Below are 14,235 nucleotides of genomic sequence, written 5' to 3'. Positions count from 1 at the left end.
ATGAAATACTGAGTCGAAGTTGAACAGAAGGATTCAATAATACTAAATCCATAAATGTAAATTAAACTTTTAATATTTCGTTCAAAGAGACAAAATATCTTATAATAATATTTCAATTAGAGATATTATTTATATAAAAAATGAACACGTTTTTAAATAATTATATTATATATTGTTGGTACTTCTTTGAAGTTATTGGTTGTGCAATGCCATTTGTATAGTTCTAGAACATCAAAAAGTATAAAATAAATAAATTGCAAATATAATTTAATATAAATTACAAGATCCAAATTTTATACATTATGAATTAAATTATTAGTGCATCGAATAAAAAATTGTCCGAAATATTTACGCCTGTTATGTCATATGACATGTGGTGTGAGCAATAACAATTTTTTGATGAAATTTTCTGCAAATTGTAGAAAATTATTTTTTGGTTGAAACAGCTTTATAAGAGTGGATTATAGGAAAGTAATCATAAAAAAATAACCATGGATTATGATTCTGATGAGGAAAGACCAATGGAAGAGGATTATTACACTTTCTTAAATGTGGCAAAGGATGTATGTAGATTTATAATATATAACTTGATTTACATAATATATTTATTATTTAGGCAAGCAAAGATGATATTAATACTGCATATAGAAGATTAAGTAGACTATACCATCCTGACAAACATGTTGAAATAAATAATAAACAGAAAGCAGAACTGCTTTTCAATAAAACTAAAAAGGCTTATGAAGTATTATCAGATCCACATAGGAGAGCAATCTATGACACTTTGGGTGTTAAGGGTTTAGAAACTGATGGATTAGAACTTGTTCAGAAAACTAGAACACCTGCTGAAATAAGAGAAGATTATGAACGGCTTGCTGAGGAGAGAGCAGAAAGGAAAAAAAATCAAAGAACCAATCCCCATGGATTTGTAACTATCAATATCAACGCTACTGATTTATTTGATAATTACAAAGATGAATTAATGGATGAATTGGATTTGTAAGTAATCTAGCCAAGTTACTTATTTATTTCTTTAAGAGTTGATTTATTTTCAGTGATGATTCTATATTTCCAAATGTTGAAGTTTCTGGTATGACCTTTAACCAGTCTGTGGAATTTCCATTGACTTCAAAAAATACCTGTACAATGTCTGGTACACTTAACACAAAAAATGGAAATGGAAGTGGTGATGTGAGTGTAAGTTGGAGGCATTTATATTCACACAAGGCATGGACTGAGGTTGAGGTTGCTGCTGGTAATGGACCAGCCCTTTCATTTAAAGGGTTTAGAACACTAAGCAAGAGGTTTTTCTGGAATGGAGGTGCCATGTTTCATTTGACTCCTGACAGTATTAGACCTGGTTTATCTTCAACAATAGCAATGCAAATTGATAATCATTCTGTAGCTTATTTGACTTATCAGGGAGGTTTAAGATCTTTGCTTTCTACATCCCTTGTAAGAGATACAGGTAACATGTAACATAAAAATTGAATATATAAAATGTAAAAGTTATTTATTTTTAGAATATTCCACACTTAATATTGCAATGCAAGTAGGTCTACCTCACTCTTTTGTTATGTGTAGCTTCATAAAAAAAATGATAAGTAATGAGATGAAACTGAAAATTGTTGTTAAGTATGACCAATTAAGGCTTGCGCCGCTTTAGGTATATATATTTGTTTATATTGCTAGAAATCTCTTTTAGAGCTGGAACATTTGGAGGACTACTGGAATATGGCGTTGAAAAAAAAGTATCAAAACACAGTAACTTAGCAGCTTCAGTGTCTGTTGGAGTACCAAGCGGTGTTAAATTGAAAATTAGGTATGCATTAACTAATATTATATATTATTTTTAAATAATTTTCTGGTTTTCAGATTAACAAGAGCAAATCAAGTTTATTCATTTCCAATACATCTGTGCGAGGAAATGTTGCCAGCCCCTATATTCTATGCAACAATTGTACCATTAGTCACGTATATTATTATTAAGAAAGGCTTTGTCGATCCATTCGTGGAAAAAGAAAAAGCGAAAAAAGCTGAGAAAAATAACCGAAACAATAGGGACAAATTATTGGAAAAGAAGCGAGAAGCACAGGCTGCTATCGATTTAATGACAGCTGCCTACTCTAGGATCCTTGACGAAGAGGAGGCAAAGAAGGGATTAATTATAGTAAAAGCGATCTATGGCAATGTAGTCACTGGTAAAATGATTTGTTATACTGTCAGAGTATAATAATCATTTGCATTCTTATGCTTGTATTTTAGATGGTAGTAATTCAAATCCAAACAATTTTGAAGATGAAGTCATTGAAGTAACTATTCCTCTGCAATGTTTGGTTAAAGACAGTAAATTAATTCTGCATGAATCACCAAAGGTATATAGACAATTATATAAAAGAAAAATATTTATTTATTCTTAATTTAGAGTCAATTGCCGGGCTTCTTTGATATAACTGGTAAAGATAAGATGTTGCATATTGTTTACAATTATCGGCAGCAACCACATGAAGTCACTATAAAAGATAATGAAGTGCTCAGGATACCAAAAACTGGTTAGTTTATTTAGGTTTATATATTTGCTGTTGAAACAAAATTTCTTTTTTAGGTCATAAATTATTAATTGTCACATGATAGAATAGCATATGTGATATAAATATAAAACTAGTTACAGTAAATAGATGTGGCACTTAGAAAATGAGGCATCTGGTGCATATGATTGTTACTAAATATAAAATGTGCCCAAGTTGTTTTAACATGATTTTGGATTGCTATTCAAAGTGCCTTCTTCTATACTTCCTTTCATATTTACCCCTCATATTTTTGTTTCTAATTTTGACTAGTGTCTGTTATTTGAAAGAATAAAATATTTGTTACTATTTTAGTTAATTTTATTGTAAATATTATTTTTAACTTAATTCCCTCAAACTTACAGGTCCATTGGAGTTTCCTGTAAAACCTCACAATTATTATTTTGTGAGTAGAGACATTTGTTAATGAAAGCCAATTCACTATTCTTCCTTTCTATTTCTGCAATTGCAGTCCAGGATTGGTCCATTTCTAGTCTAAAACTACCTAAAAACTCATGTGGACTGTTCCATTCTTCTGGTGATAACATACTAAAGTATTTTTGGTTAATGGGCCTCATATATAAATGATAAGTACTTCCAGGAACTTTTACAAAATTACAAGCTGTGTGATGTAATTCTGTATTATCTTTTGTTTCATTCAGTACTTTCCTTGCTTGCTCTTTCAAAAAACGAACCTGAAAAATAAGTTTTAATTAATGATTAATTATATATACATATTAAAAAATAACACCTGTTTTGCTATAACTTGTAATTTATTACAAGCAGATGCATACACAAAATTATCAGCCTACAATAAATATATGTTAATTAAAATTTAAGCTTCAAAATAATATTATAAGTTGTTATACTCTTTGTATTTCCATTGCTAATTCAACGATATCATTATGAGTCTTTTTTGAGACTTTTGTAGGATTTACTAGCTTCAAGCCACCAGGTGACGAATTTTGATCTACTAAAGCAACTAAAAAAAAACATTTAAACATTTCATAAATCAAATCTATATATTTAATACCTTCTTGTAGATTGCAAAATTCGTATGCCCTCTTCATATTGTTAATTTTACTCACAAAATGTATACTAGTTAGTATTTATAGGTTATATTCATTAAACGAGTAGATTAATTTCATTTTGTAAAAAAAGATAATTAAGTATAAATATGATGTGTTTCTACAAAATACATAACAGTTAAACTTGATCCACACTTGACCTGATTCTCTCTTTTATTTATTTATTATTATTAGATCTTTTTTTTGATGTTTTAAAAGTCAAGTTCGTAACTGTCAACAACTGTCAATGTCAAATTGATAATGTTACAAACATCAAGATGGTAATGTGAAAACTTGTTCATTAATTTTAAAATAATTTCTAAATTACAACCATTACAACAGGTTTCCCATCCACAAAATTCTCTGTTTAAATAACATCCGTTGTATGACTTCCACAGAGGTTGCCACAGCTCTAAGACCCTTTTACTTTGCTGTTCACCCTGATCTGTTTGGACAATATCCTAGCCAAAGGGTGCTTATATAACTGTTTTTTTAATTTAATTATTATTAGTAATAATTCATGTTTCCATATAGACAGTCAATGAAAACTCCTTGAAGCAATTAAGTTCATTTCTTGAATCACTACAGAATAGGAAAACAGCCTTACCATGCAATTTGCAGTTCTATATAAGAGAAAAAAAGGAAGACAAAGGTTCATTCCGTTTAGTCAAGTTATTTTTGAAGGAAAAAGATCTAAGAGAAGTAATATTGAATGTCTTAAAATCATGTGATCTTCCTACAGACTTTGTGGACAAGATTCCCAAACCAATAGTGAAACCTAGGCCAATCTATAGTAAAATAAATGACATAGATTTAAGTGATTTTGATATAGATGAAACCATCTTTGAACCTACATCTATGAGAAGGAAGATGAAGGAAGCTCAAGAATCTTTAAACTTGTTTGATTGGATTAACAAAAATCATGCAGATGCTCTAAGTAAGATAATGTTAAATCAACCAATTAGAGAGGAAAATAGTCGACTCAGATCTAAGCTTATTGAGAAATTAAAATTGTTTGATTTGAAATGGGATTGTGGATGGAATGAGACTCATATAAGGGGATGTTTGCAAAGTTTTGAATCTTTGTCTAATCAACATATTGAGCACATGTATATTTTAAAAGGTTTAATATTAATATATATAATTAGTATTATGTGTATTATGTTATTTATATATGCACATTTATTTTTAGGAAGAATTTTGGTATTTGCTCCATTTACAGGTGTAAGTTTAGATGGTCATATTATGCTGAATAGTGGCGAAGTAAGGCACAACTGGTTGGATGTAAGAACTTAATTCATAACTTTAGTATTTATATATTTCTAATATTTTATGCGCTTTTAGCTAATAAAAAATGTCAGGAAATATGATGCACATCTGTTAAAAATACCGGCATTTGAAAAGTCCGTTTCTCAAGTACTAAGAGATATTAAAGTTGTGAGAAGGAAGTTTATGCCCAAAATACTGGCTGGAGAATATGAAAAGAATTTGCAGCAAATCACCACAGCTTTAAGTGATTATTTGAGCTACAAGAGCTTTCCAAAGTCCTGGCCTAGCAGTTTCAAGAATTTCGAAATAGTTGTGGAAACGTAAATATATTATTCGTGATATTTGAGAAGGTAATATATATAATATATATATAATATATTTAAGGGAAGCTGGACCACTAATGGTATCACCGACGGGACAATTCATTGTCCCATCTTCTTGTCCTGGATCACTTCTAGTCAGTTTCTTAACAGACAATTTGCAAGATGCTTCAAATAGAATTAAAAAATATCAGATGTATGTATCACACCAGTTTAGGAATTATTTGTCCAAATTTTTAACTGTTTTACGTCATTTGATTTTACATATTTGCTAGCTCAACTTGTATACTGATGTTTATATCGTTATTTTTTTAATTAAACGTTTTTCTTATTGTAGGGTTAAAAATGTTGAAACCAGTTTACAATTAGATTGTATTAAAATATTGAAATTAATGGATTTGAGGAAAGATGATAACGTCCATCCTGAGCTGATGATTACTTGCTGCGAGAATCTTATCAACAACAAAGACAAACTGAATAACTTACAAGGAGTGTATTTGAACATAGCTACCTACTATTCGGTACTGTCTGATGGAGTTGTTTGCATACCATGGAATTGGACGACGTGATCAATACAAAATTCTTTTTAGATGTTATTATTAATAAAAATATATTTTAATTAAAACTATTGTTTATTTGTATAGGAGATAGGATAATGAATTCGCGTAGCTTTGTCCTATCGGAATTTCATAATAATATATATTTAATTTCCATATGGTACATACTTCAGAGTTAATGAAATTTGATTAACTGATAAAGAGCAGTATATAAACCGAGTCGAAAACGATTCTTTATAGCAGTGTCTGTTTGATTCATTATTTTGGTAAATATTATAAACTTCTTTACTTGCAGTTACATTTGTACTTTTGCTTTTAGACAATGATTCGTTTTATGGTTTTATTCATTTTGGTTCTCGGAACCATTGATGCAAAACCAAAACCATGCCATCATCGGGACCAAGCCTGCTTAGAAAATCAAGTCGCCATACATCGTCCACCGGGAATTTTCAAATCGCTTTCAGACTTCTTTAATCGCGTAGATATAGTAACTTCCAAACGAGCATCGTGCAGCAACCTCTACGATGAAGGCTGTATTAATGGAGGCCTTCCTGGTGCTGGCGACGATGAAGATTGGTTGAATGGAAATGGCCTAGGGAAAAGAGCATCGTGCAGCAATCTGTACGACGAAGGCTGCATCAATGGAGGTCTTCCAGGTGCTGGAGACGATGAAGACTGGTTGAACGGAAATGGTTTGGGAAAACGAGCAGGACATAAAGACTGGATGAATAAAAGTGGTATAGGGAAACGTGCATCATGTAGCAATCTCTATGACGAGGGTTGCATCAACGGAGGTCTTCCAGGTGCCGGTGACGACGAGGATTGGCTTAATGGAAATGGTTTAGGAAAACGAGCGTCATGCAGCAATATTTACGATGAAGGTTGCATCAACGGAGGTCTTCCAGGTGCCGGCAATGACGAAGATTGGCTTAATGGAAATGGTTTAGGAAAACGAGCGTCATGCAGCAATATTTACGATGAAGGTTGCATCAACGGAGGTCTGCCAGGTGCCGGCAATGACGAAGATTGGCTTAATGGAAATGGGTTAGGAAAACGAGCGTTATGCAGCAATATCTACGATGAAGGTTGCATCAACGGAGGTCTTCCAGGTGCCGGCAATGACGAAGATTGGCTTAATGGAAATGGGTTAGGAAAACGAGCGTCATGCAGCAATCTTTACGATGAAGGTTGTATAAACGGAGGCCTTCCTGGAGCTAGTGAAGATCAGGCCTGGCTAACTGGTAACGGTTTAGGCAAACGGGTTAACATACCTCAGCCAGGATATAATAAGAATAATTTTAAAGGAAATAAAAATAGCAAGACTCCCATTATGTATTAAATCAAATTCAATAATTATTTCATGTATAATTAATATTTTTTTCCATTTCATATATTATTTTAATCAGTGCATACATGAAAATTCATGTACAATGGCTATTGAACGCAGAATTTCTGATAATATATTTTGCAATCGGTAAATCGCGATGCATTTTTGTATTTTCAGAATATTGCCAAATTTAGAGTAAATTTTATACAATTACATGAAGACATTACAACATATGATAAAATTATAAACAACATTTATTTTTTCCAAATTAGAAACTATAGCAACATAATATTTTAACATTTGAGTCACTTTTAGTTGGAAACATAAATAAAATGCAAATAGTTTTAAAAACTATATTCATATACATTCTTTTTAATAATTACATCACATACAAACATTAATAACCTGGAATTCATCATATTTTCAGATACATTCTTTTTAATCTTAAGCAGACAAAAATTATATATGTATATATAATAATATAGGTATAAAATTAAGTGGAAATAAAAACCTACAAATAATAATATGCAAGTTAACAATGAGAGCAATCACAATAATCTTATTTTTTTTTACATTGCATAATTATTTTTAAAATAAGTAGATCAGGAAAGGAGAATAGAATGCACGTATTATTATTAATCATGCAAACTATTTGCCGTGCCATGTCACCGAGAAGAGAAAAACTAGCCTAATAATTATTAAAAATCCTATGTTATTTAAATGTATTGGATGTACCTTCCTTACTTAATTCATCGATATCCAACGAATTAATTAATGATAATTTATCGGACAGCGTTTGCAACCATTCTATTAAATTTGTATCTAATATATAACTTTTTTTGGACTATTAACATGATATAATTCTAATTTTTATTTCTTCCTTATAATTCTTAAAATAAATATATTGAGGAAAATAGTTAAATTACGAAACTCATCTGGACCCAAACATGTTCGCGGCGGTATTTTGAAATAATCTAAGACATAATTATTTTGAAATGCATGTTATTCGTTTTTACATCCATCCTTTTGTATGTTTTGTGTGTATTGTTTGCTTTGCTGGGTATGCTTTAAAATTATATATTTCTGTTTGCTTCATTGCCGTTTAACAAACTAGCAGGCGCAATTATCTTTAGCGGGCTGCTGATCACCGCTTAAATTGTTACGTCCGGGCTGCGAAGGTTTGTGTTGTACCCCAGATTCGGCAGCGTTCAAGTCTAATCTTCCATCTTGGATACTTTGGAATATTTTCTTTGCAGTCTCTAAGAAAGCCTCTTCCACATTAATCCCACTAAAAGTTAAAAGAAAAGGTGATATTTAATAGAGAAACTAATAATATTTAAACTACTATTACGTTTTTGCACTGGCTTCAACAAACATAAGACCATTTTCATCAGCAAATTGTTTAGCTTCCTCATAGGTAACATCACGTTGCCCCTCTAAATCACATTTGTTGCCAATTAAGAATATCACTGTGCTAGGGTTGGTCAAGTTTCTAGTGTCAGTCAACCAACTGCTCAGATGGTTATAAGTAGACCTTCTTGTAATGTCATAAACCATAAGAGCTCCAGCTGCTCCTCGATAGTAAGACCTTGTAACTGCACGGAATCTCTCTTGACCAGCAGTGTCCCAAATCTGAAGTTTGATCTTCTGTCCAGCAACTTCTATAATCCTAGTGCCAAATTCAACTCCAATTGTATGTGGACAATCCGACATAACTAAATATGCATCAATAATTATTAAATAGCATATCTCAATCATCATGTATCAAAACTTACACTTTTTTTCTGTAAATTGATGCAAAAGGCAGGATTTCCCAACACCCATATCACCAATTATAATATATTTAAATATGTAAGAGTAATTGTACGGACCCGCGGACATGTTGGTCTAAACAAAAGATATTGAAATAATAACTAGTTGGCCAAGTAACAAACTATGTAATTATGCGAATTTCCTAATTATTGCCATTGTGTCATAAACAAAAGCCAATATTCTTTTATTTAAAATTACCAAATTTCGGGCAGTTATTCAACGACTTACCGATTCTTCCTTTTGCTGTTTAGAACGTAGAAAATAGCTAAAACGAAATTAAAAACGACCTGCCTTTATTTCCTAAATAAATCGGGGAGTGAATTTAAACGAATACAAAAGAACTGTCTGTCAATAAATGTCAAATTGTCATGACAGCCATTTTCCTTCAATATATGTATTATTCAGATCAATTTTAGTTGCTTCTATAATATAATAATTATTAAAAAATATTACATCAAGTAATTTAGACAATTTGTTAAATTATTTTATTACTAAATTGTACGCAAAATATGTGCATGTAACAAATAACATGTTGTTTGTTTTATTTAGCGATAGATGCCGCCATCACAGAGCTCGAAGTTAAATTAAACAAATTTTATAGTTGTCAATATTTGTATACATATTGTATGTGCACAAATAAAATAGAACATCAATATTTAATTTACACGTGTTACTGGTCATACATATATTTTTTTTATGAATCTATTGGATATTTCTCATTGAAACATTGGTAACCACTGCGCGCTATATTTAAATTTATTGAATATTTGTTTATTCATAAAATTATGAAATAACACGTTTTTGATCGATGGCATGAACATTACATGCAATTTCAGTATATTTATGGAATGGAAGTGTCAATAATACACAAACATTGAAATTAATATTTTTTAACAACCAACTCGTAAAATTATATATTTTAATATATAGAGAAACTGCAATAAGAATGTTCTATATCAAATTATATTTTATAAATGATTAAGTAAAATATTAATTATAAATAGTTAAAATGTTATAATTATTGAAATTAGTGCGGCTGTTATATTATTATAAAATTTCCTATCTGTATTCATACATTATTATACAATTTTGTATAACTTTATTGACGTCACGTTTGGTGTACATATTACTTGTGCTTAGTATTTATTATTAACAAATCTTCCATCAAGCTATTTATTGTTAGAAATGAGATAACTTTCACCTCATCCAAGGAAGTATCAGTTTTGCAAAAAAAAGGTTTCATAAAAGTTGAAAAAATTGTGTTGTTGAAATTTTTTTATTTATTTGTTCCTAGTTATAGCTGGTATAAAATTTTTAAGTAGGCCTATGGGATTGTCCTATAATTAGTAATTCATTGACTTAAAACTTAATTGGACGTGATATAGCGGATAAAAAACTTGGTGCGAATTATAAACAATATATATATACGCAGTCACAAGATAACATATAATATATGTCACATTGTTATAGTCTTTAAAACCGTTGGGCCTTTTAAATTAAATAATAAAAAGTAATTCACAAACAATTTCCTCTGTACGCGCACCGACACACGTACCACAACACATCATTTTCACGCTCATTCGGGTTTTACAATAAATTCATAGAATATACAAAACATATATAATTTCATTTACATAGTTATTAAACTCAATAAAAAGAAAATTGTAAAAAAATATAAATATTGCAAACTAATAAGAAAATATATTGTATAATATATAATGCAGATCTTCAATAAACAAATATATATGTATATATATTTACATATACGTATATATATTCATATATATTTATAGAAAGATATAATTAGTACTTATTTCATGTTCTAATTGGAAAACAAAAAGAATAAATCAAAAAGTGGTCAAAGTAACATTATTTGTTCTGTTGGAAGACAATACACACAATTTGACACAATAATAAAGGTATTTTGCAAATATGAATAAGGAAACCTAAAATAATATACTCCCTTTTTGGCCCTATAGAAACTTTGAAATCTGTTCTCTCTTTTATACATACATATTATATATATTAAAAGAGGAAATTCAACAAAAAAAAAATCACTAGACACACTTTGGTTATTGAAAAATAATTATGAATTTTGAAAATTAGTGGGATAAAATATATCTGGAATCATGATAATATGGCGACACTTCTCCTGACGCCTGCTCCGTTCGTATTTATGTTATCCAAACTAGACCATTTTTTAAAGCCATTCTTCAATGCCTCCGCCGCATACTTGTCTTCCATGACACGAGACATAGCTTCAAGTTTTTGAGCCCTGTCCTTGCTGAGCGGTTCACTCGGAAAAGATAAGTCATTAGCCTCTGCAAGTGTACGCAGATCAAAGTAATATTTTGCATAGACACTTGATGGTACATTAATGTTAAACTGCAACAGCTCCAAAAATTGCCTCTCCAGTTCATTCATATCCTCCACAGTGATATCTTTCAATATCTGACAGTAGTCCACATTCCAAACTGCTTGATCATCCCAAACCTTGGATGCTAATAATATGGCACCTATAATAAGTTGAAACAATAATCCCTTGTTTAATTTAATAATAAAGTTGTGCAAATATTGAAATTAGATTATCATCTTATGAGTAAATATAAACAGATCATGATGATTGTTTAAATTTGAACTTACCTAAAACAATTCGTTTCCAATTGGATGGTGCAATATCGAGTTCAGCATAAGTCAATAATCTTTCCAAATAGACTAAAGTAATTATAGCACATTCAGCTGTAAGTTGGGCAGCATTAAATAGAGTCCTTACAAATTTGTAAATCTGTCTATGTTCTGGATTGTGTTTGTCATATTCATCATTGACACCATCCCTTGTTAATGGGTGTTGTTTCTCATCAAAAATTTCTATTTGTCTCTCCGAATCCCTATTTTTTATATGATAGTAGATGGCCAATGCAACACATTTCACTGTATTTTTTAAATTAGGTTGAGAGACTGTGCTGTCATCCAAGTAAATGGTAGAACATGAACTGCTCTTTTTAAGAGGCCTCAAATCAGCAATTTGATGTTGACTTTTCCTTCGGATTAACCCATTTTCAATGGCAGCCTTAGATCGTTCCATAAAAATGGTTTTTGCCATAGGGTCTTGTGATGGATCAGCATCCCCATCATCAGTCTCTCTTTCACTTATATGTTGTAAATTATTAACACTACTCTCACCCTCCTGCAAGCCATCCTCAATAGGGATAATAACCCTGTGACTAGTCTGTGGACTGGAATATGAACAGCAACTGTTTTTATTGCCCATATTTTTAATTGAACTCTAATTTGGTGAGCCTGGATATATGTTTTTGCAAATCAAGTATTCTTCATCTTCAATCCCTCTGTATCATAACCACATTGATGACTGTGATAAGATTAAAATAAACCACGTTTCACGTAAATTTTTCCACTATATGTTAAACCATTTCGCCAGTAAATTGTATGTAATAAAGAAATAAAAAGGCGGAAATGTTACTGTACTTGTACACAACAGTTACTGTTGTTTTGCATCCCGGTTATAGATGGATTTCCGGCGTCTTCACATATATACTAGCTTCTGCTTGGAGCGCGGCAATATTCGAACTAACTTTTAATTAATAAACCCACGCTTGGTTTAATGTTAACTTAACGCTAATTAAAAATAATTTTATCTGATCCATGAGTTCATTTTGACACTGACGTCATTGTTATGGCGTTCATCTAATTCTTGCACCTTCGGCATTGGTTAGGCTATCGGTCTGATTGGGCACTGTCACAATCAACGCCGCTAACGTTGCTGCCTCCGATACTGCCGTCGCCGCCAAAAGAACAGGTGTTTCTTAATAACCATTCATCAATATTTCTTTTCCATGTGTTTTTTAATTATTAAATAATAATCATCACCATCACTATTTAATTGTGATTTTATGTATTTTGGAGTAAACACAAGTTTCCAACATTCTGTCATCAAAACACTTAATAGTTTTTTTTGTAGATTTATGTATATGCTACATGCGTCTATACAATTTTCAAAAGAAATTAGTTTATATATTGTTATATTAGCTTCGAACCGTGTCTTGTCTTAAAACAAATAGTATATTCTGAAATTCTTTTAGGAAACTAATCAATTTTATTGACTTTACAAATAAATATGGACAAAGCGTAAATGGAAATTGGTAGCCGAAAAGTATAAATAAAAATAATAATGACTGCTTTATCAATACATTCCTAAAAAACACTTTGATAAACAATTGTATGTGCGAATCGACGTTGTGTCAGCGAAAACAATAGTTAAAATCATGAAACGGAAATCCTATCAAATAAGTCGCCATAAATAAGTCGTCACGTAACAGAAAGTGTCTTAAATAATGATTTTTTAGATGTTAGTATTTATAATAGATGATTGCCTAGGTGCCCTTAATCCGCCACTGCACATATGACAACGATTGGATATTTACTTTTAATCAAATTTTAATAAAAAGTTTAAATCTATTAAATTGTTTGATATTTGCAAAATTCAGGCATCATCAATAATTTGTGTTGCCACTCTGTTTTTGTTAGGTAGTCTCAGTTCAAAAAGTTAGGTGATATATTAAATAATAATAATTGTTGGTAATTTTTAAGATAACATTATATTACAATTACGATACAAGTAATTTTCTTTTCTGCACACACACACATATTATATATACATACGCATATATATATATATATAAAATTGGGTACTACGATATATATTTACAAAGACAAGTTTTACTTAAATATTATTAAGATGTTGGTTTGTATGTTTATAAATTATAATAATAATGATTATTATTATCATAACGTTAATATTTGTGAGCTAAAAATAACTAATTCTTTTATTTAAGCTCTCAGTCGAATAAACTGTATAACACATAATCGAATACACTCTCGTCGACAGCGTCTTCAGGGTTGGGAGTTGGGATTACACGATATTTCTGGTATATGAAAAAATAAACGCAGCTATACACTGTATTCTATAAATTTATCTCCGTTTTCTTTTTTAATATAATATTTTCTCAATATCCTTATATATGTATGAACCACTCGCAAATTAAACATTGCGATTTTTCTCTCCTCTCCAGACGAATCATCATCACATCACGCCACCTATTTTACAATATATATTTTTGCTCAAATTTAACACATTAAGTAAACATAACAAGGAAAAAAAAACGTATGCAATGAAACTGTTCATACAATATTTCGAAAATCCTGATAATGAACTGTTGTCAATCGAATTGATTTTTGATATCAGTAAATTCGAAATATACTATTGCTTCAATTGCGCCTTATATAAGTATGAAAATA

General features: G+C 30.6%; 6 protein-coding genes across 8 annotated transcripts; 3 read left to right on the top strand and 3 right to left on the bottom strand.

Annotated features, from left to right (window-relative positions):
• Positions 1-180: 180 nt before the first annotated feature.
• LOC108569245 (uncharacterized protein C1orf50 homolog) lies at positions 181-3,765 on the bottom strand. 2 transcript variants are annotated; one of them, XM_017930724.1, is made up of 5 exons: positions 3,601-3,765; positions 3,437-3,549; positions 3,319-3,375; positions 2,931-3,262; positions 181-223 (listed from the first exon to the last, which is right to left on the bottom strand). In XM_017930724.1, the coding sequence occupies exons 1-5, from the start codon at positions 3,635-3,637 to the stop codon at positions 193-195; spliced, it is 570 nt and encodes a 189-aa protein (XP_017786213.1). In that variant the 5' UTR covers positions 3,638-3,765; the 3' UTR covers positions 181-192. The 2 variants fall into 2 exon arrangements, with proteins under 2 accessions (XP_017786213.1, XP_017786222.1); XM_017930733.1 differs by lacking the exon at positions 181-223 and adding an exon at positions 2,586-2,843 and having other exon boundaries at positions 3,601-3,761.
• Positions 300-2,881, top strand: LOC108569216 (dnaJ homolog subfamily C member 11). Its single transcript, XM_017930680.1, has 9 exons — positions 300-563; positions 617-999; positions 1,056-1,468; positions 1,524-1,635; positions 1,706-1,822; positions 1,876-2,201; positions 2,266-2,375; positions 2,426-2,552; positions 2,606-2,881. Exons 1-9 carry the CDS (start codon positions 492-494, stop codon positions 2,629-2,631), a joined length of 1,686 nt encoding a protein of 561 aa, XP_017786169.1. The 5' UTR covers positions 300-491; the 3' UTR covers positions 2,632-2,881.
• A 65-nt stretch (positions 3,766-3,830) lies between the features above and the next one.
• LOC108569223 (T-cell activation inhibitor, mitochondrial) lies at positions 3,831-5,826 on the top strand. 2 transcript variants are annotated; one of them, XM_017930693.1, is made up of 7 exons: positions 3,831-3,915; positions 3,977-4,106; positions 4,169-4,757; positions 4,827-4,918; positions 4,979-5,223; positions 5,288-5,419; positions 5,561-5,826. In XM_017930693.1, the coding sequence occupies exons 1-7, from the start codon at positions 3,896-3,898 to the stop codon at positions 5,790-5,792; spliced, it is 1,440 nt and encodes a 479-aa protein (XP_017786182.1). In that variant the 5' UTR covers positions 3,831-3,895; the 3' UTR covers positions 5,793-5,826. The 2 variants fall into 2 exon arrangements, with proteins under 2 accessions (XP_017786182.1, XP_017786190.1); XM_017930701.1 differs by having other exon boundaries at positions 3,832-3,915; positions 5,293-5,419; positions 5,561-5,626.
• A 128-nt stretch (positions 5,827-5,954) lies between these two features.
• On the top strand, positions 5,955-7,305 carry LOC108569238 (cell wall protein IFF6-like). Its single transcript, XM_017930712.1, has 2 exons — positions 5,955-6,046; positions 6,100-7,305. Exon 2 carries the CDS (start codon positions 6,103-6,105, stop codon positions 7,117-7,119), a length of 1,017 nt encoding a protein of 338 aa, XP_017786201.1. The 5' UTR covers positions 5,955-6,046; positions 6,100-6,102; the 3' UTR covers positions 7,120-7,305.
• Positions 7,306-7,977: 672 nt separating this feature from the next.
• LOC108568935 (ras-related protein Rab-14) lies at positions 7,978-9,306 on the bottom strand. The gene is made up of 4 exons (XM_017930289.1): positions 9,148-9,306; positions 8,883-8,994; positions 8,459-8,822; positions 7,978-8,395 (listed from the first exon to the last, which is right to left on the bottom strand). Exons 2-4 carry the CDS (start codon positions 8,986-8,988, stop codon positions 8,218-8,220), a joined length of 648 nt encoding a protein of 215 aa, XP_017785778.1. The 5' UTR covers positions 8,989-8,994; positions 9,148-9,306; the 3' UTR covers positions 7,978-8,217.
• A 1,404-nt stretch (positions 9,307-10,710) lies between these two features.
• LOC108568970 (cyclin-Y-like protein 1) lies at positions 10,711-12,793 on the bottom strand. The gene is made up of 2 exons (XM_017930327.1): positions 11,563-12,793; positions 10,711-11,435 (listed from the first exon to the last, which is right to left on the bottom strand). The coding sequence occupies exons 1-2, from the start codon at positions 12,188-12,190 to the stop codon at positions 11,047-11,049; spliced, it is 1,017 nt and encodes a 338-aa protein (XP_017785816.1). The 5' UTR covers positions 12,191-12,793; the 3' UTR covers positions 10,711-11,046.
• Between the last annotated feature and the right edge of the window lie 1,442 nt (positions 12,794-14,235).

This window comes from Nicrophorus vespilloides, unplaced genomic scaffold (genome assembly GCF_001412225.1).
Source record: "Nicrophorus vespilloides isolate i.1.1-1 unplaced genomic scaffold, Nicve_v1.0, whole genome shotgun sequence".
In the NCBI taxonomy this organism is placed as follows: domain Eukaryota; kingdom Metazoa; phylum Arthropoda; class Insecta; order Coleoptera; family Silphidae; genus Nicrophorus; species Nicrophorus vespilloides.
The sequence above is the reverse complement of the archived record's forward strand: the minus strand, read 5'-3'. Positions and strand labels throughout refer to the sequence as shown.